The sequence below is a fragment of the Poecilia reticulata genome, chromosome 9 (genome assembly GCF_904066995.2).
Source record: "Poecilia reticulata chromosome 9, P_reticulata-male-v2, whole genome shotgun sequence".
Classification (NCBI taxonomy): Eukaryota; Metazoa; Chordata; class Actinopteri; order Cyprinodontiformes; family Poeciliidae; genus Poecilia; species Poecilia reticulata.
The window spans coordinates 30,527,390-30,554,506 of NC_088838.1; the positions used below are offsets into that span (position 1 = coordinate 30,527,390).

Consider the following 27,117-nt stretch of genomic DNA (forward strand, 5'->3'; position numbering starts at 1 on the left):
CCTCCGGCCCTGGCTGCCTTATCTAAGCTGCAGGCATCTTATTACAGAGCAATTACTGATAAGCACCGAGCAATTTGCTAATCACAAACTATCACTCCTGCACAGGAATCCCTTGAATGGATAAATATATGGATGCCAAAATGGCCGCTGGAAGCCATCGTTTCATCGCAGCTGTGGCGGCTGATGGATAAAATTGCAACATCTCACCTATCATATAATTAAACGTCGGGTAAATCTATCTACTACTACCAGCCACCAGCATCAACATGGCACCTCTGGAAACGTGTAAATTACTTGACGAAAGACACAAACTCACAAATGTGTTGACTAACCCGACAGCTTTCTGTGCTGAAAAGGTAAAAATAATGCCTTCAAGGGTCTGAATTAAATTTATATGAGAAGCAAATATTATTTCTTGTCTGATTAATAGCTTTGAGAGTTTTGTTCCTTCTGTAATATGTTTTAGTTTAAACCAAGACTCAGTTTGGATGTAGCTTCTGTTTATAGTTGATGTTTACCAATAATTGCTATAATCTTTGAATCCTTTCATCTGTTCTCTGGATGAGTGAGATGTTTGCCTCCCACAGCTTTTTACATGCAGATGTGAAATAATAGAGCCAAGTGTGAAAAAGAAAACACTCATCAGCAGCTCATCCCAGACTTTCTGTTTTTCCTCTTTAAAATTATTAAAAGTAATTTAAAAAAATGGCAGGCTGGGATTGAAAAAAAATGTTTGAGTCTATGATTTTTTTATACGTTGCATATGAAATAAAAAAACTTAACCCTGAGCTTATTTATAATGTGAATTTTAAAAGGGACAAAACATCCAAAATTAACATTTTGCACATTTTTTTAACAGTCCAGATGCTTTTAATAAACCATCCAGCCATTTTTTTGGCAATAACTTAAAGGTTTTTGGTGTCTGGAAATTGAGCCATATCAAAAGCTTCTCAGTTGTTGAGTCACACTGTGCCGTTACCTAGCAACCCCAGCGAATCCCAGCCCGTTACCTAGCAACCCAAGCTGAGCTCCAGCGTGTTTGGTCAGCTGGTTTTACCACTCAGTGCGCTGTACAATGGCTGCTGGAAAAGACAACGGTTTTGTTGTTGATTTACCATCCTGAAACCAGTTGCTGTATTCTTGTTGGTTGTGCAGGAGGCTCCACTTCTGCTTCTCTAAGATGTACGTTTGCATAATTGTGCGTCTGTTTGCAGCCATTTTCACATGTGAGTGTAAATGTTGAGTTTAAACATCCAGTTTGAAAAATCACTACTATAATTGAACCTCTCCTCTTGATCCAGTGGCTCGTTCTGAGCTGTAATTTGAAAACAGAATCAAAATTCACACCAAGCTTCTGTGGGGCCGAATATGGAGCCCTGAGGAACTCCCAGCTGTTTCCAATATGAAAATAAAAACTATCAGATGGATAAGGCAGAGTTAAGGTGTACTGGAAAAGCTTTGAAAACATTCTTTCTGTTTCATTTAGTACAGGAGTGTTCAAAGTGCGGCGCGGGGGCCAACTGTGGCCCTTGGATTAATTTTGTGTGGTCCCTGACCGCATTTTAAGAATGTTTCATATTTGGCCCTTCGACACTTTTTGTAAATTTTTTAGGATGAGATTTTCTGTTCTAAGTTTGTCTTAAATCGAAAATGTTGACAACACAAATATTAAATTTTATAAATAAGTCGTGCCACAAACACATCAGCCAAATGTAATGAACTTAAAAATTGTAAAAATAAGTCCAAAAACATAAAAAAACAGTGAACATTTAGACAAACATAAAATATTATTATAAATATTTGTTTTAATTATTTTATTTATTGTTATGCAGGGAACCTGAAATAAATCACAACAATATTTTAGCATTTTTAATTGCAGTGTAAAAATATTTTGGCGCCTGAACACTTTCAGCTTCGGTACAAAGTTTTGTTCTAGTCTGTCTAAATAAAATCAGCCATCAGGAAAGATTTATTCAGGTCGAGCTTCTGACCTTGTTATAAATTTCCCTCTAAAGTTGTAAAAGTTGCCGTGGTTCAGCGTGGTGTTCATGTTGAAAACAAAGATATTAGAAGTATTAAATGCCTTTCTGCTTCCTTTTTGTTTTTATTGAAGTGTGTGAAACTAAATATTGATGTTTTCGTGTCTGAGCAGATGTAGGCGAACATACGGTGACGAGGCAGAGCTTCATATCTCTAATGAGATCAAATCTTCCTCCCTTTAAATTTCTCATCATGTTTCCTCAGGGTGTTCGTTTTCTGTTTCTCCTCTCACCTTCCTCGCTCTAATCTGTATGGATCCTTCATCCTCATGACTTTCTCCTTTTCCCCTGCTATCTGTCTCTGTGTGGGTGGCTGTTTGCTTTAAAGGGGATTTAGTTTTGTATTCGCTATTCTACTTTAAAAAGAAACTTTCTTTTGCATTTTCCCTCCTCCTACATGTCTTCAGCTCAGTGTTATATTCAGAATGTGAGTTTTTTGTGGTAAAGAACCACAAACCTCCCAGTTAAACGTCTTTATCTCAGAGGTTAATGGCCTGTGGTCTTAGTTAGTTGTTTTAGATAAATCTCGCTCCAGTGTTTTAGGTTGTTAAATTTTAGCTGCAAGTTGAATCAAAGTAAACGACTACAATCACCTTAAATACAGTCACATCATCAGGATTCGGTTAAACACAGAGGAAAAACTGAAGCAGGGAGAATAATAATCTAAGGCATTTTGGACCAAATCATAACTCTGAATGTTTTTAAAAGGCGGGACGGAACGTCTTGATAAAACCTGCTAAACCAGTGGTCCCCAAACTACGGCCCGTGGGCCGGATCCGGCCCGCCTCCACATTTGGTCCGGCCCCAGGAACAATACCAGAGAGCATTCAGATTTTTTTTCATATATTGTATTTTCCGGTTTATATGTGGCTTTTTCTTCAACCACCAGGGGGCTCTGTAGCAGGAAGTGTGTCTTGTAAACTGTGGGTGTTTTGTTTGCTGCCATCTGTTGGACTTTTAGGGAACTGCTTGACTTTTATGTTATTTAATCAGTACGGTTATTTGCTAGCGGGAGAGCAGATGAACACACGTGTTTGTTATGAACGCCGCATTCCAGGTCGAATTCTTCCAAGCAATGCCTGTATGTAGCAGCTTATACTTCAAAACGAGCCTTTATGTTAACATATGAGGAATTCATATGTTACAGTTACTTTCCCTCAATGGAATATATACTAGTCAGTCCCAGTGACCGTTTCGCTAACGGTTTTCTGGCAGCACAGGTGATAAACGTGTAACACTTTTTCTGTTACAAACTGACTCCGGCCCCCCACCAGAGAAGGGAAAAGTTATGTGGCCCTCACAGGAAAAAGTTTGGGGACCACTGTGCTAAACTGTTAAAATACCAATAAATGTCTGCTTGTTTCAGCATTCAATAAGTGTTTCTAAATGATATTGAACATCTTTTCACACATAATAATTTTATTAATAATAAAATTATTAATAATTTTATTATTAATAATAATAATAAAATCCAGGATTTTATTATTATTATTATTATTATTATTATTATTATTATTATTATTATTATTTATTTTAAATCAAAATCACAGATTTTGTGGTGCTAGTTTAGAAATATTTGTAGGGAATTTTTATTATGTTTATGTTAAATGTGACTTCTTATTACCATATCGGTCACGAACATCCAGGAAGGCGGAGGCAGCAGTCACTCACATTCAAGATTTCTGGCCAGTTTTAAGAAACATTTGCAGCAAAAATAAGAAAATAATGTGTTGACTTTATGTGGATTTAGCAGATTTGTGAAAAACTGGAGGGACTAATTGATGTAATTTGGAGTCTAAAGGGCAACATAAAAAGCTCCGTTGGACCAGATTTGGCCCCCTGGCCTTGAGTTTGACCCATGGAAAGAAGTCCATGATTTAAGTCAATAAACAACAAATAAATGCTAAAAACCTCAAAGCACTTGGAGTCAGTTGCCTCCCCTGATCCAAATTATATCTGAATCTGAACTTTTCCCTCTGGTTCCTAACTTTCTTTCTTTTTCTTGTCAAGTCGAGTTCACAGTTTTGTTGGATTAAGCAGATTGTTCACCTTTAGAGTTAATTTCCTTTGAAGCCATGACCTGCAGAGCTTCATTAAAGTTACACAAAACTGGAGTCCCCCAGCAGAGAAGAGAAATCTGCTCTTGTTTCATTCTCTCACAGCAAACACTAAAGTCACATTTCAGTTTGCTTCCTTTCTCTGGATGTTGGGGGGGGAAACTGTGTTCACTTGGATTTGTGCTGAGGTCTCCAGTTTTTTCTTCCATGTTCCCTTTAACAATGCGACAACCCTCCAGCAAACTCTGGATTTAAAGTCTCCCTCGGGATTTCTGCGTGTGAAATTCACAACCTGCTTCCTGTTTCAGTCCTGCATCCATTTCCAGAGCTCAGCTTTGCTCAGAAAATTTACTTCTAAAGCAACTTTTTGATCACGTCCCTCCTTGTTCCCTTCAGCCTGCCCACAGTCCTGTGCCACCTGTTCCAGTCGGTGGGATTGCCAGTCCTGTGGCTCCCAGTTGCCCTTACTGGGCCCAGACAGAGACCAGTGCTTGGATTCCTGTCCTGCTGGTTCCTACCAGCACGACGACGCGCACTGTCGCCGTAAGTACCACAACATCTGATGCTGATCCTACACAATGCAAGAAAAAGCAAAGTTTAGGTTAAATTTACATAACTACACTGCAGAAAAAATCCTGCTGAGTATTATTGTTGTAGTTTCTAATGCAAATATCTTATAAATAAGACAAAACTAACTTTTCAGCAACATATAGGAGCTTATTTTTAGTAAATAATTCTTTAATATTTGTACTAATTCCACTGGCAGATTCCTGAATTCATTACAGGAAAATGTTTTGTTGTAAGTGAAATAATCTGCCAACGAAATAAGAACGTTTTTATTTATATTATGGAATTATTGACTTAAAACAAGCTGTCTTGCTGAAAAGTTACTTGTAAATCAGTTTCCTCTCATTTCAAGTGTACTAAAAAATTTGCACCAGAAACTAAACCAAAAATATTTGGTAAAATGTTGTGTTTTTGCAGTGCAAACCTATTTTTGCTTAAATATAAACTGATGGAATTTGATGCATGTTTTGTTTACAGTCTTTTCCTCTTGTCAGTCACATAATTTAGACACAATCTCTAAACCGTTTGATTAGAAAAATATTTTCTGAATCGAATCGATACGCACTGAAAGATTCTCCTCTCTGACTACACAGTAAACTTCAGTATTTTTTCAGTTCTGTTCCTCTAAATGAGATCAACACCACAGAGTGTCGTTTCTTGGCTTTATCTTTGCAGACCTCCCTAATAAGACACACATTAACTTTTCACTAACATCCTGTCCTCTAGTGGCCTGAGTCCTGATAAGCAGAGTCGTAAACACTGTGTTTCAGTCAGAGGCTTAAGTATTATTCTCTCCTTCTGACATTTCATGCAAATATTAATTTCCTTTCAGCTCAAATTGTTGGTTTCTAAGCAACACGTTTGGGGGCGGTTGTGTCTGTTTTTTTGCATTTTTGTTTCCTTAAATGAACTTTGTAAGACTTTCTTTGCAGTGAATGGGGTATTAAAATAGCTCTGAATTTTTCAGGGAGCGATTGGAAGGCAAAGCTCCCTGTGGGGACCGAGTATTATTGCTTTAGTATTGTGCAGATTTAAGAAGTTGTACTTTTTCAGCCTGGGCCTGCTGGGTTGTTGCTGCACTTTTGGCCCTTCAGAAAGTTACGCAAGGTTTCATTTCTGCTGGAAGAAAAGAGGAAACTGCTCACAGTTTGGTGAAAGTATTTGTTTGTTTTTGTATTTTGGTTTCTTTGTTTTTCATTCTCTTTACCAACATTTATTTTGGTGACTTAAGGTCAGATTTTTGTCAAAAGACCTTTTATTTTTAATGAGGCTGAGTATAAAGACTTAAATGTCATTTCTAGTTAGAAAAACCTCAAACGGACATAAAACTGACCAAAACAACATATTAAAGATGCCACCTTCTTTACAGGTCAGTAACAAGATCTTTGTTTTGTTTTGTGTAAAGCAAAAACCTCCTGATTGTTGAGCCACACTGCGCCATTACCTAGCAACCCTAGCCCGTTACCTAGCAACCCAAGCTAAGCTACAGCACGTTTAGTCAGTTGGTTTTATCACTGTATGAGCCGTACAATGGCTGCTGGAAAAGACAAATGTTTTGTTGCTGACTTACAATTCAAAAGCCACTTGATGCATACTTGGTGGTTGTGCAGGAGGCTCCACTTCTGCTTTTCAAATCGGTGTAGCTGTATAATTAAGCATTTGTTAGCAGCCATTTTCATGTGTGTGTAAACGTGGAGTTGGGGGGCGTGGCCAGGTGCAGCTTATTTGAATTTAAAGTGACGAGAGGCCCTAAAACAGCTCAAAGTATTCAGAACTGAGTAAATTAAAATCTCATTATCCAAGAATGTTTTTGTGCAAAAAATGTACTGAACATGTTTTCTATAGACTGATCTTTACCTCCTTAAGGGAAATAAAAAGGGTCACCTTTAAACCAGCTGATGTTATTTAGACATTCCAGCAGAACCACTTTCTAAATACTGACAGATTTCAGTTGGTTTCTTGGCTTTCTATCTATTTTTGCAAAACTTTTCTTAATTTATGCCAATTATCACTCCAGTTTTTTCCCCCTCATAGCTTTAATTGTGACTCAATTTGTTTTGATTTCTGTCGACATCTGATGTGAGAAAAACACTGATGTGTTTGTTACTGGAATTCAGATGCTGAATGAGCCATCAGATAAATGTTTCATCCAGCATTTCCGGCAGTTTCAATTTCAGATACGCCTTTTTATGCGGCTTGAGAGTTGAGACAATCAAGCTAATTGTTGTTTACACACCAGTAACAACAACACTGTTTGCGTGTTGAAGTACTGCAAGCGGATTAGTGGCGTCCCTGCAGATGATATGTAGAGATAAAATGACCCAGGGTGGGTGTGTGAGCAGAGAATAACCACATGGTGCATTGAACGGTTTTGCAGCTCCGTTTCTCTCCTTAATAACTGCAGACCTCCCTGTGCTCCCGCTCAATAAGCAGCCTTACATTGGCTAGACTGCAGCAGCTAATGCAGGAACTCAGGATAATTCTCCGCATTGTGCAAACTCTCGGTGGACACGCCGGGTGACCTCCGTCCTGCTTTTTGTGCGATCCATTGTAGGATGCACATATAGAGCATTAATCATGTCTTCCCCACAATAACAGCCGATGTGTTGAACGCAGCACGGGAAAATCAGCTGGTTGTTGTGGCAAGATGTCCACTCATCTACCTATGCCTGCTGCAATAAATGATGGCATGACTGATGGCACGATAAATTAAAACAAATTCGATAATTTCCACTTGCATGATTTATTGTTTTTCTCTTTTCTCTCTTTCTACCAAAAACTGGATGATAAAAGTCTTCAGTCTGGAGTTTTGGTCTCAACTAGCTCTTCTTTTGGGGGACAATTTTGCTTACAGAGACTTTATAATTCATTTTATGTATTACTTCTGTTGTTTTTTTTTTAATGTTATTTAAAATGCCTTCCAGTTCCAGTGTTAAATTCTCATTCAAATGTAAAGTTTATTGATATTTGAGAACATGTTCTTTAAATATTATGCCATATTTGAAAATTGTCTGAAAACAACAATGTTATCGTTTATCGCAATAACTTCTGGTACAATTTATCGTCCAGCAATATTAGTTATCATGACAGGCCTACAGCTGGGACTTGACTCGACTTTTGCCTGTCTCTACTTGAGACTTGACTCATGATTTGAGGATAAAGACTTGAAACTTGCAAAACACTGACTTGCTCCCAGTTCTGGTACCCGCTCTGCATTCATCCAGGTTTGATACTGTAAAAAAAAAAAAACAATTTGCACAGCCGAGCCGGTTTTTGTAATTCAAACCCTTTGTGGGATTCATCCTGCCAGCCAGCCATCCAATTCCTTTTAATCTCCAACAGGCTTTAATAGGAACAGAAATCCCTTGTTTTTTTCCCTCTCCTACAAATTTCTCCAGAGGATGAAACAAACACAAAAAAGAAGAGGGACTAACAATCACAGCGACTGCAAATCAGCAGATGCAGCGGTGAAAAGCATCAGGCCCAATTCTGCCTGAGCGGATTTCTTGCTGGAGAAAATGGGAGGAGGGATTGAGGATGGAGGTAAAGGGGATGGGAGCTGACGGTGGTAATGAGCTCCTGAGGTGTTTCGCCAGATGGTAACTTTTCCTGGCAGCAGACCCGGACCACCCGGAAAAGCAGGGTGCTGCTGCAAAACTTTGCTTTTTAAACACAGCGAGTTTACCAGAGCTTCAGTTCATCTGCATGAGGTCAGCGGAAAATGGTGGAGGTTTTGTGTTGAATCTTCTCCGCTGCTGTTTACAGCTGCTGTCAGGGGCGCCTGCAGGATGTTATCGGAGGATATGCACAAAACTATCACTGCACCTGACCTGTGTGTGTACTACATGACACACAAAAACAGTGGGTCTAATCCACTTTCTTTTCTTTACAAATGATACTAAATAATACAGACACACTGCAAAAACTCATGATCTTACCAAGTATTTTTAGTCTTGTTTCTAGTGCAAATTTCTTAGTAAACTTGACTTGAGACGAAACCAATTTAAAACTAACTTATCAGTAAGATACAGGAGCTTGTTTTAAGTGAATAATCCCTTAAAGTTGGTTGATAATCTTGTTATAAGTAAACTGTCTTCCATTGTAACAGGCACTTTATAGCGAATATTAAGGAATTATTTGCTTAAAACAAGCTCCTGTATCTTGGCAAAAAAATACTTGTAAGTTAGTTTTGACTTATTTGAAGTGTGATAAGATATTTGCACTAGAAACAAGGGTAAGTGAAGCAACAATGTTTGCTTGATTTTTGACTAGATTAAGCTGTTTAACTTGCAGGGCGATGCTCAGGACCGACTGACCCGTCAGCTCTTCAGTTAGCAAAGCCATAAAAAAACTCCCTTTTAATCTGGTTTAAACTGGCTCACCTCACCATCGAACAATAAATTAATAAATTTTGAGCATAAAAATGTTTTATCTATAAAATAGCTAAGTGGATAAATAGATTTTCTCTTACAATTGTTTGTATTTTACTTGTTTTGATGACAGGTAATGCTTAACTATGGCACGCTTCAGCTTAAAGTCTAAAAACTTTTAAAATCTTTCATCATATTCTTATTTTCTTGCATAAATAAAAAGACAGTTTTATCTACTTTTCTTCATTCTTAACAGTCTTGACTAAGTTGAAATTAGTTCCATTGTCATCAAGTAATACAAGAATATGTGTTATGGGAGCTTTTTGTTGTTTTGCCTTATAGATGAATCTAATTTAAGTTGAATGAATTACAGAAAAAAACAACTGCAAAAGTAATTTCACTCCTGAGATCCATCAAACATCAGATTTTCAGATGCAGTTCTGCGGTTTTTTTTTTTGTTTTGTTTTTTTTAATTTCAGAGGGTTTTTATCTCCACACTTGGTTTAATTGCTGAATATCTCATCTCATCTGGCTTTCTCACTGGAGGTTTGGGAGATGTGAACCGCTTCTGCAGCGTGGTAATTGTGTCCCGATTCAGCTCCGCGGGGACGCAGAGCACAGATTATCCACTGCACCGTGTGACCGCGCATCCATCCCAACCTGGCCCTGTTCATGCAGACGAGGGGGTGGGGAGTGTTTTATTTTTTTTATTTATTTTTTTGGCAACTGGCACTTCCAGGATTACATTTGCTGATAACTTTGCGCTTCAGGCTGCCCGGAAAAATAAATTGCTTTCCTGAGAGGAGCAAGGTAAAGGACGTGTAATCCTCTTGTTGGCTGTAACCGTTTTTGGAGGAATAGTTTCCATAATATCTGGGGGTGAGTGGGACATTAAAAGGATTTTTATGGTATTTAAAACAACTGGAGAGTGAATCGTGAAACCTACTCTTTATCTCATGCACGTCTCATGGTTTCATTAATATTAAACATGAGAAAAAAAAGAAGAGAAAAACGTTTGAGGAGTTTCAGGAACAAGGAGGCAGAAAGAAAAGCCCAAGATAGAGATCATCATGGGAGGAGGAAGTTAAAGAGGTGCAGAAGTTCAAAAACAGAGAGATGTCCTGAGATAATGGGGAAAACACAGGAGCTGAGTCCATTTCACCTGTTAATCTATAGGTCACTGCAAAGGTTTGCTTCTTTTTCCTGCAACTCCTTCACAAAGAAAAGTTTCCCCGTCTTTAATCATCCATTTCCAGTCATTATTTTAACTGTCGAGCATACATTTTTCTCAACTTTCAGTTAAAATTATTTTTTTTATTAATATTTACGTACGTTAATGTTTTGCACATTAATAGACAAAATAAATAATAGACAAAATAAAAAGAAATATATAAAAAAACTGATACGAGATGATTTTTTTCCTACAAGCGAAGTAATAAGATTCAAGTATAAATGTTACTCTTCTGTGTTTGTCTCCGGTCCAGCAGGTTGACTTCAAGACAGACACATTCAGGTTCACTGCATTTATTCTAACAAAAGATGAAATCAAGTTGGTGATTAACAGTCCAGCAACTTCTGCCTCCATACATTTAATAAAATAAATAACTCTAAACAAACTGCAGAGAAATACCTACCAATTAGAAATTGGCAGCGGCTGGCAACAGTTAACCGTTAGCAGCTAACAGTAGTTAGCATCAAACCAGCTAGCAACAGCTAAGAGCTAACAGTTAGCTGCAGTTAGCAGTCATAAAATTAGACATGCACGACACGAATAACGGTTAAAAACATACAAAACATCGAAAACACCCATGAAACTCTGTATATCATTACGTTCAGAGATTTTCTGCAGGCCAGAGATCATCAGTTTTGATGGAGGCAGTCTGATCCCCAACTGTTTCTGGTACTAAAATGTCTTGTTCACTGTTTGCTCCAGAAACGTTTTCATTATTGAGGGTTTCCGTCTTGGTTTGGGTTGAAATTGTTCGACGATTTCTAGTGACATCTGTTTTCCAGCACATCCATCTCAGTTTGGTCGAAATCGTTTGACGAACTGGTTTTAAGTGATAGCTGGTTTCCTGTACATCCATCTCCGTTTGTACTGAAGCAGATTGGTAATGCACTGCTTTCTGCTGTGAGCTGCCTTGTGAATCCGTCTGAATTCCAACAGAAACCATTGAATTCTTGCTTTGTCTTCTCTCTGAGAGTATTTTCTTTGTCAGATCGTTTTGCTGTCTAAGCTTAGCATTTAGTTTATTATTTATATCAAACATCTCATCAAGCTGCTTCATTAAGTATTTCTGTACTTTGATATATTCAAGTTCAGACTCCTTAAATTTGGCTTCACACGTACATTTTGCTTGACTTGTTGTCTTTTCAGAAGAGTGGGGTAAATTATGAATTTCAGTTAAACACTTTCCTTGAACATTTTCTGGTGTTTGATTAACAGGAACCTCCTTTAAATTCTCTGTTTGGATGTAGGGTTTACCCAGAGATGGACGCGTCTCCCCTTTTTTGATCAACTTTCTTCTGCGTTTCTGTGATGGATTTCTTTTCGGTGACCGGCTCTGTTGTAGAAATCACAGGTTCCTCTTTGCAAATCTCATTTTTTAAGGAGAGGGCTGCACAGTGGAGCAGTTGGTAGAGCTGTTGCCTTGCAGCAAGAAGGTTCTGGGTTCGATTCCCAACCTGGGTCTTTCTGCATGGAGTTTGCATGTTCTCCCTGTGCATGCGTGGGTTTTCTCTGGGTACTCCGGTTTCCTCCCACAGTCCAAAAACATGACTCTCTAAATTGCCCCTAGGTGTGAGTGTGTGTTTGCATGGTTGTTTGTCCTGTGTGTCTCTGTGTTGCCCTGCGACAGACTGGCGACCTGTCCAGGGTGACCCCGCCTCTCACCCGGAATGTTAGCTGGAGATAGGCACTAGCACCTCCCGACCCCACTAAGGGACAAGGGTGTAAGAAAATGGATGGATGGATTTTTTAAGGAATCTTCCAGAGAACCTTCTTCAAGCAGAAAAGTTTCCTGCTTCTTAACATTCTCAACGCTGGACTTAGAGGACTGTTCCTTCTCTGGTGTCTCCTGCAGTCCGGAGATCGATGCTTTTTCGGTAACTGGTGGAAAGTCTTCGTTCCAGTACTTTCAGCTGAAATCCTTAGATCAGCGGCGGCATGTTTCTCCAACCAGATTTGAATTGTCATCTTTTTCTTTTTGTTGCATCTCGTCTGTTCCTCTGACTTAGAGGGCTGTTCCTTCTCTTCTACATCGATTGTCTCCTGCTCTCTAGCGATGGACTGCATTGTAACCTTTGCTTGTTTCAGATAAAATCACTTCTTAGAAATTAAAGATTTCATGTCAATCTCCAAAAGAAATGTGCACCAAAGAAAGTTGAAAATCCTACTGTGAACTGTGAATCAACAGTTTGATACAGTGTAGTGTGTACAGCTGAAAATGTAACAAATGTCGCAATTTTTCCCCTGAATTAAACCGAGTCTACAGGACTATTGAATGTGAAAGCAGCAAGTGAAAAGATGAAACTGGAAACACCACAGTCAACACGCTGGCATTGCACACATTATTTTTCTGAGGTTAAGTGTTTTTATTTTTAGTTTGCTTGTTTTTAAATCATCCCAGCACATGTCGCTGTCTTTTTGTACATTAGAGCAGAATTTTTAAGGAGAGGGCTGCACAGTGGCACAGCTTTGGAGTGCCCCCTGCACTCCAAAGCCCTCAGTCTCCTTCAAAGCTTATTGTGCTGCATTTCCACATCGAGACGCAATGCAGCCTGTCAGGATGACTTTGTAAAGGCTAATGAAAATGGAGAGGATGGTTCTTACTCCGGTCTCATGATGCCCTGCTGCTTATATTTCTTAATTATTGACAAGATCTTTGTTAAACTTTGATCTTTTTCAGATCAGGCCTCCCGATGGAAGCGATATGCTCAGACACGCTCTATATTCTTTAAACTTTTGACCTAAAGACGATCCGGCTTGGATCCAAGTGTCATCAATTATTAAATATTGTCTGCAGCAAGGACGATGTGTGCACAGATCTGCTTGCCTTTACCTGGAGTTTCCATGACCTTGCATTTTCATCCATATTATATACCGACTCCTTTCCTCCTCCTTTTTTGGGATGCAGCTGAGGTTTCCACCAAACAGTGAAAGTCACTGTCGCACTTTATTTCCAAAATCGCAACGAAGAAGAAAATGAGTTTTGTTTCCTGAGGACAGTTGGCGCAGAGCAGCAGGGATCGGATGATTTATTTTTCACTCCTGTCTAATAATTTCTCAGATACATATTGGCCTCCGTTCTGGAATCTCAGATTAATTAAGATCTCTATCAGCCGTTCTTATGACACTGATTTAATTAATTATACCCTCCTCGGGTGAATTTCCCCGCGTCTCTTTGAGTTTGCTTCACTTACTACTGCTCCTCAGTTTCCCCCTTTGCTCCAGTCATTCCTTTTTTTAAATATTTTAACCTATATTTTAGTGTCATCATTTTATTCCTCATTTCCTTAGAGTTTCTGTTCACCAATTTTTCTGAAGAGATTTAAACTAAATCTCTGACTATTGTCAGTAAGCGAAAGGGGGGGTGGGGGGCGGTGGGGGGGGGGGGGGGGGGGGAGGACAAAATCAGCCAAAATCTAAATTTTATAAAAGCTTTTATGTAACCTGGAGATCTATTAATTGGATTTAGCCACCTTTTTTACCCAAGAAAGGAAACTTGTCTTATTTTGATTCATTATTCTCTGCAGTACAGCATCAGATTAAGACATGCAGCTTAAAGGTTGATCAAATTAAAGTTTAAAGTGTCTTTTTTGAGTTTTTTGTCACATTTTCCCTGATTTCTGAGCTGCTAGAAAAAGATTAGATTGGCAGCTATATCACATGCACACAGCAGGTAAAATATACATCTGTTCATCCCAGAAATACTTTAGAAAAGCCACGTTGAAGTTTTCCTTCTCCATGTCCCAAACAGCGCTGGTCTTTGAAAATGTGATGCTTTCTGTGCTTATTAGCTTGAATGTTTGTGATTAAAGAAAATCAACAGCTATTCCTCGAGATTCAAGCTTAATGGATAATTTAAATATCTGACAACTGTGTCAGTGGATAAATGTTAAATAAGGTTCGGCTCTGAGGTTTTTAGTATAACAAAGGGGACCGAGTATGTCACCTTGGCAACCGGTGCTGGCAGCCATTATGACTTCAAATAAGAGATTATTATATATAAGAAGCACTGAAACATAGAAAATACACCAGTGTGACTGCAGAGCCTTTTCTTCACTTCCGATTTCAATAGTTTTCCTGAAATCTAAGGTTTTGAGACTTTGACTTTTTGACTCTGACTTTGAGAAAAATGTCAGCAATAAGAAAAGCTTTTGTTTGTTAAAGTCAAAGTTTATTATTACATGTTAATAGTAAACATTTGGATGGTTGTGGTTCTGATTAATCTGAAATTGAGACGAATACAGAAATCTGGTTAGCAAATGAGAAAAAAATAGTTGTACTTATTTTTTGTTATTACTATGTAACAACAGTTAGCAGCAGCTAACATCTGTTAGCGTCAGTTAGCAGTTGTAAAATTAAACACAGCTAAAATGCACAACACTATTAAAAATTCAAAACATATACAAATTACTCATGAAACACTGTATATCATTAAGTTTGTCTTAAATATGTTAAAATATAACAATTGCAAAGAAAACACAAAGCTGATCCCAAAACATGACACAGTTACCGACGGCAACGGAAAAAATGGGGAGGAGCTGTCAGTTACTGGTTGCTACGGTAACCACCAACTGTCAAGAGCAGCGCAAGAGAATTCAATACACCAATAAATGTCTGGAGAAACAACTTATGGACTAAATCAAATATATCTGAAGAATAAATAAATCTCGACATCTATAATATTGTTAAAATAGAAATAGAAAAAAAACAATAACTCCCTGTCATGATCAAAATTATATAGTTGCTCCACCCAGCCAGTGATCTGTCTCGTGTAGTATTAAAGTTACGTTACTGGAATACTACACAGATGTTTTTTATCCCAGCTTAGATATAAATTATAATCATCTCCAAGAAACAATACTTTAATATTTTAAAGACTTTGTTTATATAAAAAGTAGTGGAAATAATGATGTAGAAAGCACTGAACAAAAATTGTGAAACTATGTAATGAATTTAAGGATGATTTCAAATTATGCTTTTTTTAGTGAGCTTTGAAAGAACCTCAAAATGTAGACTAATAAAAGCATATACTGTTATGTAGATGTATATATGTTTTGTGGTACCAATGCCAGGATCTGTACGCATGTATAAAGGCACATTTGAGCATAAATTTGTGTATATTCTTTTGTAATGTTCATTTACCTAAATTAAGTGTATCTGATGGTTTGATTTCCTCCTGTGTTGTGTAAAAACATGGACTCCAGACTTTGTGTTTTTTGTTTTTGTGTATATTCTGCTCTGGCTTTCCATCGCGTTAAGACGTTTCTGTCCTCTCTCCGTCATGCAGGTTGCCACGCGTCGTGTTCTGAATGCCGCGGACCGACGCAGCAGGACTGCTTGTCATGTTCCGATCCGGCCGCTTTGCTCAAAGACGGAGTTTGTGTCTCAGAATGCGGTGCAGGATACTACAACCAGGAAGGAATCTGTTACGGTAAAAATAACATATCCTTACGTTACATTATTTAAATGTACAAAATGTCGTCAGGAAAAGTTCTCCGCTTTGTAATTCAGTCTCTCTGGTCCTCAAGCCAGTTTGGATAAAGAGGAACATTTATATGAGTTGTTAGGACATCCCAAATGGAAATAAGAGAAGCTGAAATACAAATTTGATTGGGGTTTTCTCATTTTTGGGACTTGTTTTCACGCCTGCCTCCATTTCCCGAGCTCAATAAGATGTACTTTACTTTTCTCACTTTAAAACGTGGCTCCTATAGATAAAAACCAAAAAAGTTCACTTTCTGAGGCAAACTTGTGCCCATATTTAGTTTTTTCTTTGGCAGACCTCATTTCTTAGTTTGCAAGAAAGAATTATGATGCAGTATTTGTAATTAAATTTCTGCCAACTCATTTATGCTACAACTTTTCAATAATTTTCACAAAACTACTGGGTTGGTGCTCTGGCTTAAAAACTAGTTCTAGCCTTTTTTTAACACTGACTACATTAAAAACCTGAAAAAACGTTTCTCGCTGCCATAAAAAAACAAAAGTATTTGAATGACTCAAAAATATGGTGGCCCAGAAGGGTCAACAAAATACAAAAACCACAACAGAACAAAGAGCCACAAGACAGAATAGTCTACTACACAATAAAAATCCACAACACGAAAACAAAAAGTCACAGCATAATTTTGCTAAAACAAAATTTATGATGAACTTGCTAGCATAATTTCTTTTAGCATGACTTCCGTCGTGCCTTTTTGTCACTCATTTGTCACTTTTACATTTTATTGATCCTTCTGGGCTTCCGTACAAAGAGCTTGTACGGAAGCTTGCTAGCATCTGTACTTTCCGTGACCTCCATATCCAAACGCTCATTGGAATTAACATTATTCTACCAGTTTTTATGAAAACTGTATATTATATATATTTTACTGAATTATTCTGTAACAACAAGAAATGTTTTTTCTTATAGGAACTAAGATTTTTCAGTCTAACAAATTCAGAAAAAAGCTGGTAAAAATTACCGTTCCATTCACAAACCTTCTTCCTGTTGACTTACTGATGAATAAAGTCCATTAGTACTAAAAAAAAAATTATAAAAAGTTTATTACAAAGTTGTAAACTTATAAACATTATGATTTAAACTTGCTTTAAAAAGTATCTCTATATTTGCATTTGTCAAAGCTCAGTCCACTGTTAATGAATGTTTTATAAGTTTTGTGTTTTTGAGGTTTCATCTGGTGATTTATAATCATTCACAGCCAATTTCCTGAGAATCCTTTTTGACTGCTAATGCCGTTTATCTACTCGTATTTATAAGCAGATAAACTGTTTTCCAGTGAACATGAGCCGCACACAAAGTCTTCTGCTTTAGTTCTGTTTTCCTCAGTGCAGCAGTTTGAACCCTGATTAAAATTGCTCACATTACTGCCAACCTACTTTTAAAGGTAAACTTTCACTGCAGAATAAATATTTTTTAGGATGTCATCACTTAAGAGTTTCACAAAGATTAAACAAGCAGTTTGTTATGTACGGTTTGTTTCATGTTTCCTCTGGCGAGTGAAAGTGGATATTTTATTAGGCAAATTAGATGTCAAACAATGTGCCTGTGTCAAATAAAATCAAATGAGAACATCATTTGAGGTAGTAAAAGCTTTATTGGTATTAAACTTTGGTTGATGGTTTGTTTGGGTTTGTTTTGTTAGCATCTCTGTGGAGCTTAAAGGATTAGTCAGCCAAAGTTGGCAAACAAAGTAGAAAAAAAACAATAATTACCAGGTCCTTTGTGCTCTAATGAGGATGCAGAATAAAGAGATGCTGTATGAATATGGATAACTTCTATTTTTAATGGGCGAGATGATAATATAGGTGCAGGAATAGTCTTCCCTGAGGGTGACTGAGAAGCTGGCAGCTCATTGTTGAGCTCTTTTTCTAATGGAAACCACCCAGAGGACGTGGAAGGAGCTCTTCTTTTCCTGCTGCTCGTAGAAAAGGCTTCAACTTGATGAAGTTTCTGCTTTCAGAAAACGTCAGAATCCGGGGGAAAAGGTCAAACCCATTTGAACCAGTTCCTGCTCTGAAATCTGGTTGGAAATGTTAAGTTTCTGAAGGGGATTTATTTACCTTCTTGATTTCAATCCTGAAACGAAGATGTGAAAAAAGGTTTGTGTGAAAAGGTTTTATGCATTTGTACAAGTGCTGTCACAATAATCAATAAATCAATTAATTGCATAATAAATGATCATATTGTTACTGAACCCATCACAATACATATTGTGTTACAAATTTCTATTTGGATGTGGTTGGAGCCAAGAGTGGTGGGACTGTGATGTGATTACAGGTTCATTTTCAGCAGCCATTGTTCACGTCCTGATTCACCGCATCTGGTTCCCCTAGAATTAAGACACGCCTCAGATCGTTGACATTAAAGCATAAAGTCATATACATTTATAAAATGACCGTTTGACCGAAGACGCTTTAAAAATAGTCGTATGGGTCAGAAAAGGCGCGTTTGGGTCGCCTGCTGTGCGAACGCATCCTTAGTCTCAGCCTTCCATGTTAATTAGTGTCCTCCCTCAGCTGCGATGCTTTTCTCCTTCCCACAGCTGTTTCATATTTAATCTGATTAATCTGCTCGTGTCACTTTACCGCCCTGGCTCGGTAATGAAGCCCATTGAACCCACCTGTTTGCTCACCTGCTCCTCCTGCCGCTCTGGCTCTCTCTTTTCCTTCTGGATTTTTTGTTTTCATCTCTTGTTTCTTTCCCGCTCCTGAGTCTTCATGAGTGTTTTTTTTTCTATTAAACCTTCAATTATGCATCACATATCATGACACCATTGCTCATCTTTTCATATTAAAGTAAAGTTTGGATTTAATTTGGAGATAAAAGTCCCAGAATGTGGAGGAAGAGAGGAGAGGAAGTGACGTTTTAACAGTCATTAACTGGGTTTCCATTACAAATGTACACAAAAATGTTGAAAAATACAACGTCACAACTGAAGCATTTCCATTAGGAGGAGACTTTGGTGTTTTATTCAGGCGTGAATTATATTTTGATCAGTTACTCGAGGAGACCTTCTACCAAATACTCAGGTAAACATAGTTTGAATTGGTGCTACTCTTACTTGAGTACATTTTTGGTTGCCCTCCTCTAAAGTGGATCAGTGGCTCTTTAATTAATTTCTCATGAGGTTTTCATTAAATTGCTGAAACAAATTAACTTTGTGATTTTCTGATATACTGAGAAGCTCTTTTATGTTTAAATAAGTCCCTTCCTTCCGGTTGCTGAACTTGTTTTTCCATCAATAACAAATGCATTATCTTCTGACTAATGTCTTATTCAGAACGTTTTTGTAGCTCTGCTTTTGAAATTCAGTGCATGTCAGATTCTGACTGCTGTATTTAATCGGGTCTTTCTCCTTGAGAAACCGTATTAATTTTAATGGACTACAAGCCTTTCTCTTTTTTTTGTTATTCCAACATGAAGGCATTAACATTTGCTTGCTTTGGTTCGCAGCTTGCGGTTCGTCCTGCGCCTCCTGTTTCCCTGACAACCCCAAATGTATGAGCTGCCCCGCCGGGACTGCTTTGCATCATGGGAAGTGTGTTACTCAGTGTCCGGCGCAGCATTACATGGACAGCCGCAGCAGATGCAGAGGTGGGTGACGCATCTGTTGACACTTGTACAAAAACTGCACTAAAAAAAAAAAAAGGTAGGAGATCTGGACAACAAATGTCTTATTTTGTCCTACCAGGTGTAATTTACAAATTCAATCATTGCTTTCTTTTCTGAAAATGGACGACATAAACAATAGAAAACATTTTTGAAACGTGGCATTTATTTAAAATCATCTTTTCTGTGAGTATTGCGGCCAGGCTACAATGTTTTTGTTTAATTAAAATAATGAAGTCATTACTGGAAGAAAGCCTTAACATTACAAGAAAAAGTTGTTTTAATGAGAGAAAAGCTTTGATAAATCTGACTTGAGGTTATTTTTAAATAAATTTGTCCTGGTTCTGATAATAATTATCCTATCTGTTTTACTTTGTGGCTTCATTTTTAAGTTTTTATCTGTGCTTTTATGAATACTGTACAGAACTTTGCTGCAGTTATATGTTTTAAAGTGCTTTATAAATCGACAATATTTTGATGCTCGTATGTTATAAGGTTAAGTGTTTCTTTATCTATAAAACTGATATTAAATCATTTTCCTCACTTTAATCTTTAAAAACCAAACATTTTGTCCTGTGATTTCTCCGTCTTTGTCCTCGCTGTCCTCTGCCAGCCTGCCACATGTCCTGCGCTTCCTGCTGGGGCCCGTCGGTGGCCCAGTGCACTTCCTGTCCAGCGGGTCTTCTGCTCCACCAGGGCCAGTGTGTGGAGGACTGCGGCGACGGCCTGTACCCTCAGGACAGCAGCTGCCACAGTGAGCATCAGTGGGGCTCAAACGCCCAGTAATCTGATTACTGTTTTCAAGCAGCGGCTTACAGCCGCAAAGAAAGTAATTTTATTACTTTTAACTTACAGCCAAGCAGACATATGAATAGAGGTGGGTAGAGTACCCAGAAATTATACTCAAGTTAAAGTAAAATGTTAAAAAGAGAAATTACTCAGTAAGAAAGAATTTGGTAAAAAGGTATTAGCAGTTAGCAGCCACTTTACTCGCACATGCCTTGGGCCGGCCCTGACAGACATATCATTAAATCTTTGCTGATGTAATGTGCACAAAGTTAAAAAACTGAAACAAAACAAGTTTTATTAAGATATAATGAGAAGGTTCTGTTCTCAGACTGCCATCCGTCCTGCCGGTCCTGTGTCGGGCCGCTCGCCTCAGACTGCCGCCGCTGCCTGAAGCCAGAGGAGGTTTTCCTGCCGCAGGATTTTCTCCTCCAGCGTGGCGTCTGCACAGCCGCATGTCCTGCTCACAGCTTTCTGGACGGCCTGCAGACGTGCAGAGGTGAGGAAAAAAGTTTGCTGCTGTTGCTTTTTTAAAGTTTTATAGATTATAAAGATGTTTCTTCAGATCTTTGACTCAGAAACCAGAAACAAAATGTCTGACTGCTGTGGGGAGATGAATGAAAAACTGTCTCACTTTCTGTTTTTTCATTAATTTGATCCCTTCATACCTCCTGGTTTGATTTCTTCTCTTTTCATTCCTTCTTCTCTCTTGTCCTTATTTCCCTTCTGTCCTCAAATTCCTTCCTGTGTCCTTCCTTCCTTCCTTTCTTATTTCCTTATTTCCTTACTTCCACACATCCTTCTTTCCTTTTTTGTTTCCTTCCTTCTTTATATCTGTCCTTCCTTCGTTCCTTCCTTCGTTCCTTCCTTCGTTCCTTCCTTCGTTCCTTCCTTCCTTCCTTCCTTCCTTCCTTCCTTCCTTCCTTCCTTCCTTCCTTCCTTCCTTCCTTCCTTCCTTCCTTCCTTCCTTCCTTCCTTCCTTCCTTCCTTCCTTCCTTCCTTCCTTCCTTCCTTCCTTCCTTCCTCTCTGTGTCGTTAACTTGGTTCGATCTTTAAACGTGCTGAAGCCGTTTTGCTTCTGATGTTGCAATTACAAAATGTGGGAAATCGTTTATGTAAAGACTTTGTGGCTGTGTGAAGCCGTTAAGGAAAAGAAGCTCCTTTGAATAGGCCACTCGCTGGGACATTTGCGACTGTGAAATTGTGTGTATACCTGGCAGATTTTAGACATCATTCTAAGGGTTGCTGGGTTAGCAGCAAAAACACGCTACACTGAACCAACCGTCATGTTTCTGCAGCAAAACGATTCTGATTCCAGGAGGGACAACGAGATCGGAATCAGTTTTATTCACTTCATTTGTACGTTTGAACATCTGCTTTGAGACTTCATGCGTTTTTTGTTTTCTTCGAGGATCTAATCGTTCTGCAGACGGATTGTTCTTCTTTCAAGCTGCGAAGTAATTCCAGTGCGTGAATGTTTCCCTGAGCTTTTCTGTCCTTTCTGATGCCACTGTGTCTGCAAAACCAGCTTTGGCTGTATCTACCAATCAGAAAAACACACTTAATACTGGCTTTTTTTCTCTTAACCTTGATGGAACAAATTAAAATTAAAATATTTTTCTTAATATTTTATCTGGATATATTTGTGAGCTTCAAAATTAATCTCTCCAGCTTTTTATAGCTCTACTAATGGGCAGTATGATGTAAAATCTGTTTTTTTAGCTTTACTTCATCAAAAACAAACCTGGAGTGTTAATTTTACTCTTTTATGCATGTTTGAGAAATCATTAATTTCCATGGCAACCAATCAGCAGCTGCCTACAAAACGAAGCTCCTCCTATGAGCTGCAGTTTCCAAGCTTCTGAGCTTCCCCCACTCAGCTCCTCCTATGAGCTGCAGTTTCCAAGCTTCTGAGCTTTCCCCACTCAGCTCCTTCAGACTAGCCAGCAGCAATTAGCAAACACCTGGTAGAACTGCACATCTGCTGAGCTCGTTATAGGAGCTACCTGTCGTCATAGGAGCTACCTGTCGTCATAGGAGCTACCTGTCGTCATATGAGCTACCTGTCGTCATAGGAGCTACCTGTCGTCATAGGAGCTACCTGTCATCATAGGAGCTACCTGTCGTCACAGGAGCTACCTGTCGTTACAAGAGCTACCTGTAGTTACAAGAGCTACCTGTCGTCATAGGAGCTACCTGTCGTCATAGGAGCTACCTGTCGTCATAGGAGCTACCTGTCGTCACAGGAGCTACCTGTCGTTACAAGAGCTACCTGTCGTTACAAGAGCTACCTGTCGTCATAGGAGCTACCTGTCGTCATAGGAGCTACCTGTCGTTATAGGAGCTACCTGTCGTCATAGGAGCTACCTCTCGTCATAGGAGCTACCTGTTGTCATAGGAGCTACCTGTCGTCATAGGAGCTACATGTCGTCACAGGAGCTACCTGTCGTTACAAGAGCTACCTGTCGTTACAAGAGCTACCTGTCGTCATAGGAGCTACCTGTCGTTACAGGAGCTACATGTCGTCATAGGAGCTACATGTCGTCACAGGAGCTACATGTCGTCACAGGAGCTACATGTCGTCATAGGAGCTACATGTCGTCATAGGAGCTACATGTCGTCATAGGAGCTACATGTCGTCATAGGAGCTACATGTCGTCATATGAGCTACATGTCGTCATAGGAGCTACATGTCGTCATAGGAGCTACATGTCATCACAGGAGCTACATGTCGTTACAGGAGCTACCTGTCGTTACAGGAGCTACCTGTCGTCACAGGAGCTACCTGTCATCACAGGAGCTACCTGTCATCACAGGAGCTACATGTCGTCACAGGAGCTACCTGTCGGTGAAACGCTTTTATAAATGTTGTTAAAGGGTTAATGGAGGAGCCATGACGTGATGACTTCCTGAAGGCGGAGTTTCAGAAAGAGCAGGAGCTTCTTAAAGAGACAGAGACACAATACAGTCCAAGTTTGTATGGGTAACATATTTATAAGGATTTAGGTCAGAAACAAATGACCAAACAGTTAAGCCAATATACCATAAAAAGAAAAAAGAAATATAAAGGAGAATAAGACACCAAGAGACAATAGAAACCAATTTCATTTCCAAACACCAACAATTTTTTTGCATTTATTTACACAAATCTTATATTTAATTTTCTTCATCTGCATGTTTTGCATCTCTAACAAATAAATAAAATAAAGATCAAACCTCCGTTCTTGCTTCCCTTCCTGCATTATCTTACTTTTTTCCCTGCGTGAAAGTTGCTAACATCCAACATACGACACTGGGAATATCATGCAAGAGACATTTCTATCAAATCTCAGGATATATTTATGTCCACTGGGATTTTTCTTTTTTACCCCAATGTAGAGAGTTTTGTTGTTTTGTCTTTGCTATTTGAAAATACATTTAGTTGTTCAGCAGGGAGCTGCACTCCACTAATATCTCAGTCTGAAGACCATCAAGTTTTTCTTTGTCGAAGCTGCCAGAGTTACTACAGTCGGCGAATTTGATAAATGAAACATCGGTACGGCTCTATTCGTGGTAACATGTACAAGTTGTTCCAGTCTTCGACTCGTTTCAGCAACAAAAGCTTCCCGTCGGCGGGTTCAGGTGTTCGCCGGGGAACAATGCGGCCTTTTGTCTGACTCCGTGTTGCTCTGTTAGATAACCGGGCCTGTCCTGAAGCAGAGCAGGATGTGTTAGCCTGCATCAGACACACATCCCCCCCCCCCCCCCCTCACACACACACACACACACACACACACACACACACACACACACACACACACACACACAGCAGCCGGAGCCGGTGAGCACTCGGATGACTGAGTGGATTCCTGACCTTAACATGGGCGTCCAGCTATCGACTGCAGACGATCAGAGCAGGAGTGGAGTGCAGGAAGTTTCCTCCTCCTTAAATTCATCATTTCTTCCACACAAAACATTTATTTTTTGTTATCTGAGGTCATAGTTTTAGTTTGTAGGGATGTTTTGTTCTCCCAGCATGAGATACTCAATGACCCATGTTGCAGAAATGAGGGAGAAAAGACAACTTGTGCATGAATATTTTTAAGTGCCTACAATAGAAAACTGGTTGTTTTCTATTTCTATTTCTTTGGGATTCAAAATAAATAAAAATATAACAACTTTGGCTAAAGAGGATGGATACATTTTCTTCTGAGGGTTTATATTTGTGGAAAATTTAATAAAAAATGCACAAACTTTCAACATAATGACAAAAAAACTAGATTTAAAAACATTTTTTATGCCATTCTTTTGTGAAAATACTATTCCATACATTTGTTATTATGACCATATTTAAAAACATTAAAACAGCCAAACAACTGAAAACCAACTAACTACCAACAATAAAAAACTACCTAACAACAATTAACACACTAAAAACAAACTACAAACAACCAAACGTCAACTGATAACCAACTAGCTAATCAACCAAGAAACAACTGAAAACCAACTAAGAACAAACTAACAGAACAAAGAACCAGCTGACATTTAGCTTCCTGTTGGGATAAATAAAGTATTTCTGAATTGACCGGCTCCTCCAAACCGTCTCGGTTCTGCTGCTGTTTTCATATCTACACAAACAAACCGGGAAAACTAAAACAGTTCATTTTAAAACCAAACACTTGAGGTGTGAAAACACCTTTAAGTAAATCTGTTACCGACAAGTTTCTCCCTCAGAAGATCCCAACAAATAAACATTTAATTTACCTTTGAGATAAATAAAGTATTTCTGAATTAAACATTTTGTTCTCGTTATGGATTTAAGTGTTGGAAAAACCCCCAGAGAACTTGATTTCTGCCTTAGCTTGAAACATTTTTTGGCTAAAACAAACCATGGAAACAACTCTCCTTTTTATATCCTTCACCAGATTTGATTTCCTTGTATTTGTTCCTCCAAAAGTCTTTCTGCGCTCCCTACCACGGGGGATCGATGTGAATGATGCTTGAGAGTATAGAAACCAGCTGTCTGCCTGTGCTTCTGTCGTACGGTTAGCGGATCTCTTTTGTATGATGATGAGCCCTGCACTGTACCGGGACGATCATTTATGGAGAGCATTAAGGAGCGCGCACAAACTAAATCAAAACCTCATCGACTGAGCCCACCTCAAATTATGACCCGATAAGCTCCAAACAGAGTAATGGATCTGATTCTGGGAGCGGCTGCAGCGCATAACGTGTTGATGAGGAGGTCTGTGAATCTGGGAGCTGCAGGAATCGATGTGCAACAAATTAGGTAACCGAGCTGCAGTAAAGAGTGAGAAGCTCTCTGTGTTTAATAATGAAATGTGTAGAAATGCAGACAGGCGGGCAGAAGACAAAAAATTTACTGAAATAAAAATAGCACTACTACAACGTGTGTTTACTCAAGTAAAAGTAGAAAGTAGCCGTGCAGGAAATTATTCTAGAGTGAAAAAGTATTTGGTAAAAAGTTAGCTCGAGTACTGAGTAACTGATCAATTTATCAATAATTTAATATTTTAAAATTACATTATCAGATGGAGCAAAACATAGTTAAATGGAAATGTTTGTGTTTTTTTTAGGACCAAAATTGAAGTAATTCATATGTTACAAAAATAACAATCAGGTAAAAAATCTTTATCCAAATCAGTTTTTCTATAAAAAAACATGAAACTTTAACAAAAACTGCTGAAAACTGCTGATTTTTTTTTGTTGTTGCGACTTGTTTGTTTTCCATTCAGTGGGAAGAAAATCCAGAAATTTTACTCAAGTAAGATTATAAATGCTGTATAACAAAATTATTAATGTAAAAGTAAAAAGTGCAGCTTAGTAAAAATACTCGTAAAAGTAATTTTTTTCTAAAAAGTTACTCAAATAAATGTAATTAACCAGTTGCTACTGAACTGACTGTAGCTCTACGTCCTTCTGAGTCTTTGGACGTTTTGCATCAAATTAGTTTATGAACCTGCAGCCATGTTGGTTTCCAAACTGCGACTCTTGGACTCAAACTAGACTGATTGAACTTCAGGTGAGGAATGTTTCAAATTTGCCCCGTCCAGCGCAGGAGGTTGATACATATGGAAACTTTTTATTTTAATCGGGGTGAAATTATTACCCACATAATGTAAAGTTTGTCTTTTTACAACCAAACTTTAAGACCCAAAGAGAAACGAACGGGAGTCACTTCAGTTATGATAGCTGTAAACTACACTGCAAAAACTTCAAATTTACTTAATCAAAGACAGCACACAGTGCTACATGTGAAAAACAGAGCAACTGTTGTTTTAGCCACAGGTTAGTTTGCAAACTCAGTCTTTGGTTGGATGTTTATTAAAAGACAGTAAGATAAAAAAAACCTCCCACACACAAAAACATCTATGCTAAATTTCTGCGACTACAAACAAGAAAAGCAAAATCTTGCCAAGTATTTTTGGTCCAGTTTCTGTTGCAAATGTCTTAACACACTTGAAATAAGACAAAACTAACTTACAAGTAACTTTTCAGTGAGACACAGGAGCTGGTTTTAAGTCAATAATTCCTTAATATTGATGAAAAAGTTATGCAGATTATTTCAATTATACAAGACAAAAATGTGTTGTAAAAGTGAAATTATTTGCCCTTTGGATATTTAAAATGTCTTCCAGTTCCAGTGTTTAATATTAATCAGGAATTAAAGTTAAATGATCTTTGAGGTTGTGTTCTTGCATTAATATTATGCCTTTACCATAATTTTATTTTAAAATGATCTTACAACAACAATAATAGCGTTTATCACAAAAAAAAACCTCTGGGACAGTTTAGCAAAATTTATTATGGCAAGCTTATAAATAACGTCCATTTAGGCGCGCTTGGTGAAAAGTTTGGACACCCCTGGCGTGGAGCTTGTTCTGACATGTTAGATGAGTAAAATGGACGCCAATGTTGCATTTCAGTGTTATAAAGCCCTTGCTTTGCCGCTGATCGT

The 27,117-nt window shown here is 38.4% G+C and overlaps 1 protein-coding gene across 3 annotated transcripts in view; it reads left to right on the forward strand.

The window, feature by feature from the left end:
- fras1 (Fraser extracellular matrix complex subunit 1) overlaps nt 1–27,117 on the forward strand; it is a 270,024-nt gene that overhangs the window by 111,198 nt on the left and 131,709 nt on the right. For all 3 annotated transcript variants that reach the window (XM_017306806.2, XM_008417773.3, XM_081610905.1), the window contains 5 exons: nt 4,493–4,639; nt 15,549–15,692; nt 19,218–19,358; nt 19,987–20,127; nt 20,491–20,658. In XM_017306806.2, the coding sequence (XP_017162295.2) occupies nt 4,493–4,639; nt 15,549–15,692; nt 19,218–19,358; nt 19,987–20,127; nt 20,491–20,658 (741 nt within the window). The remainder of the gene's footprint in view (nt 1–4,492; nt 4,640–15,548; nt 15,693–19,217; nt 19,359–19,986; nt 20,128–20,490; nt 20,659–27,117) is intronic.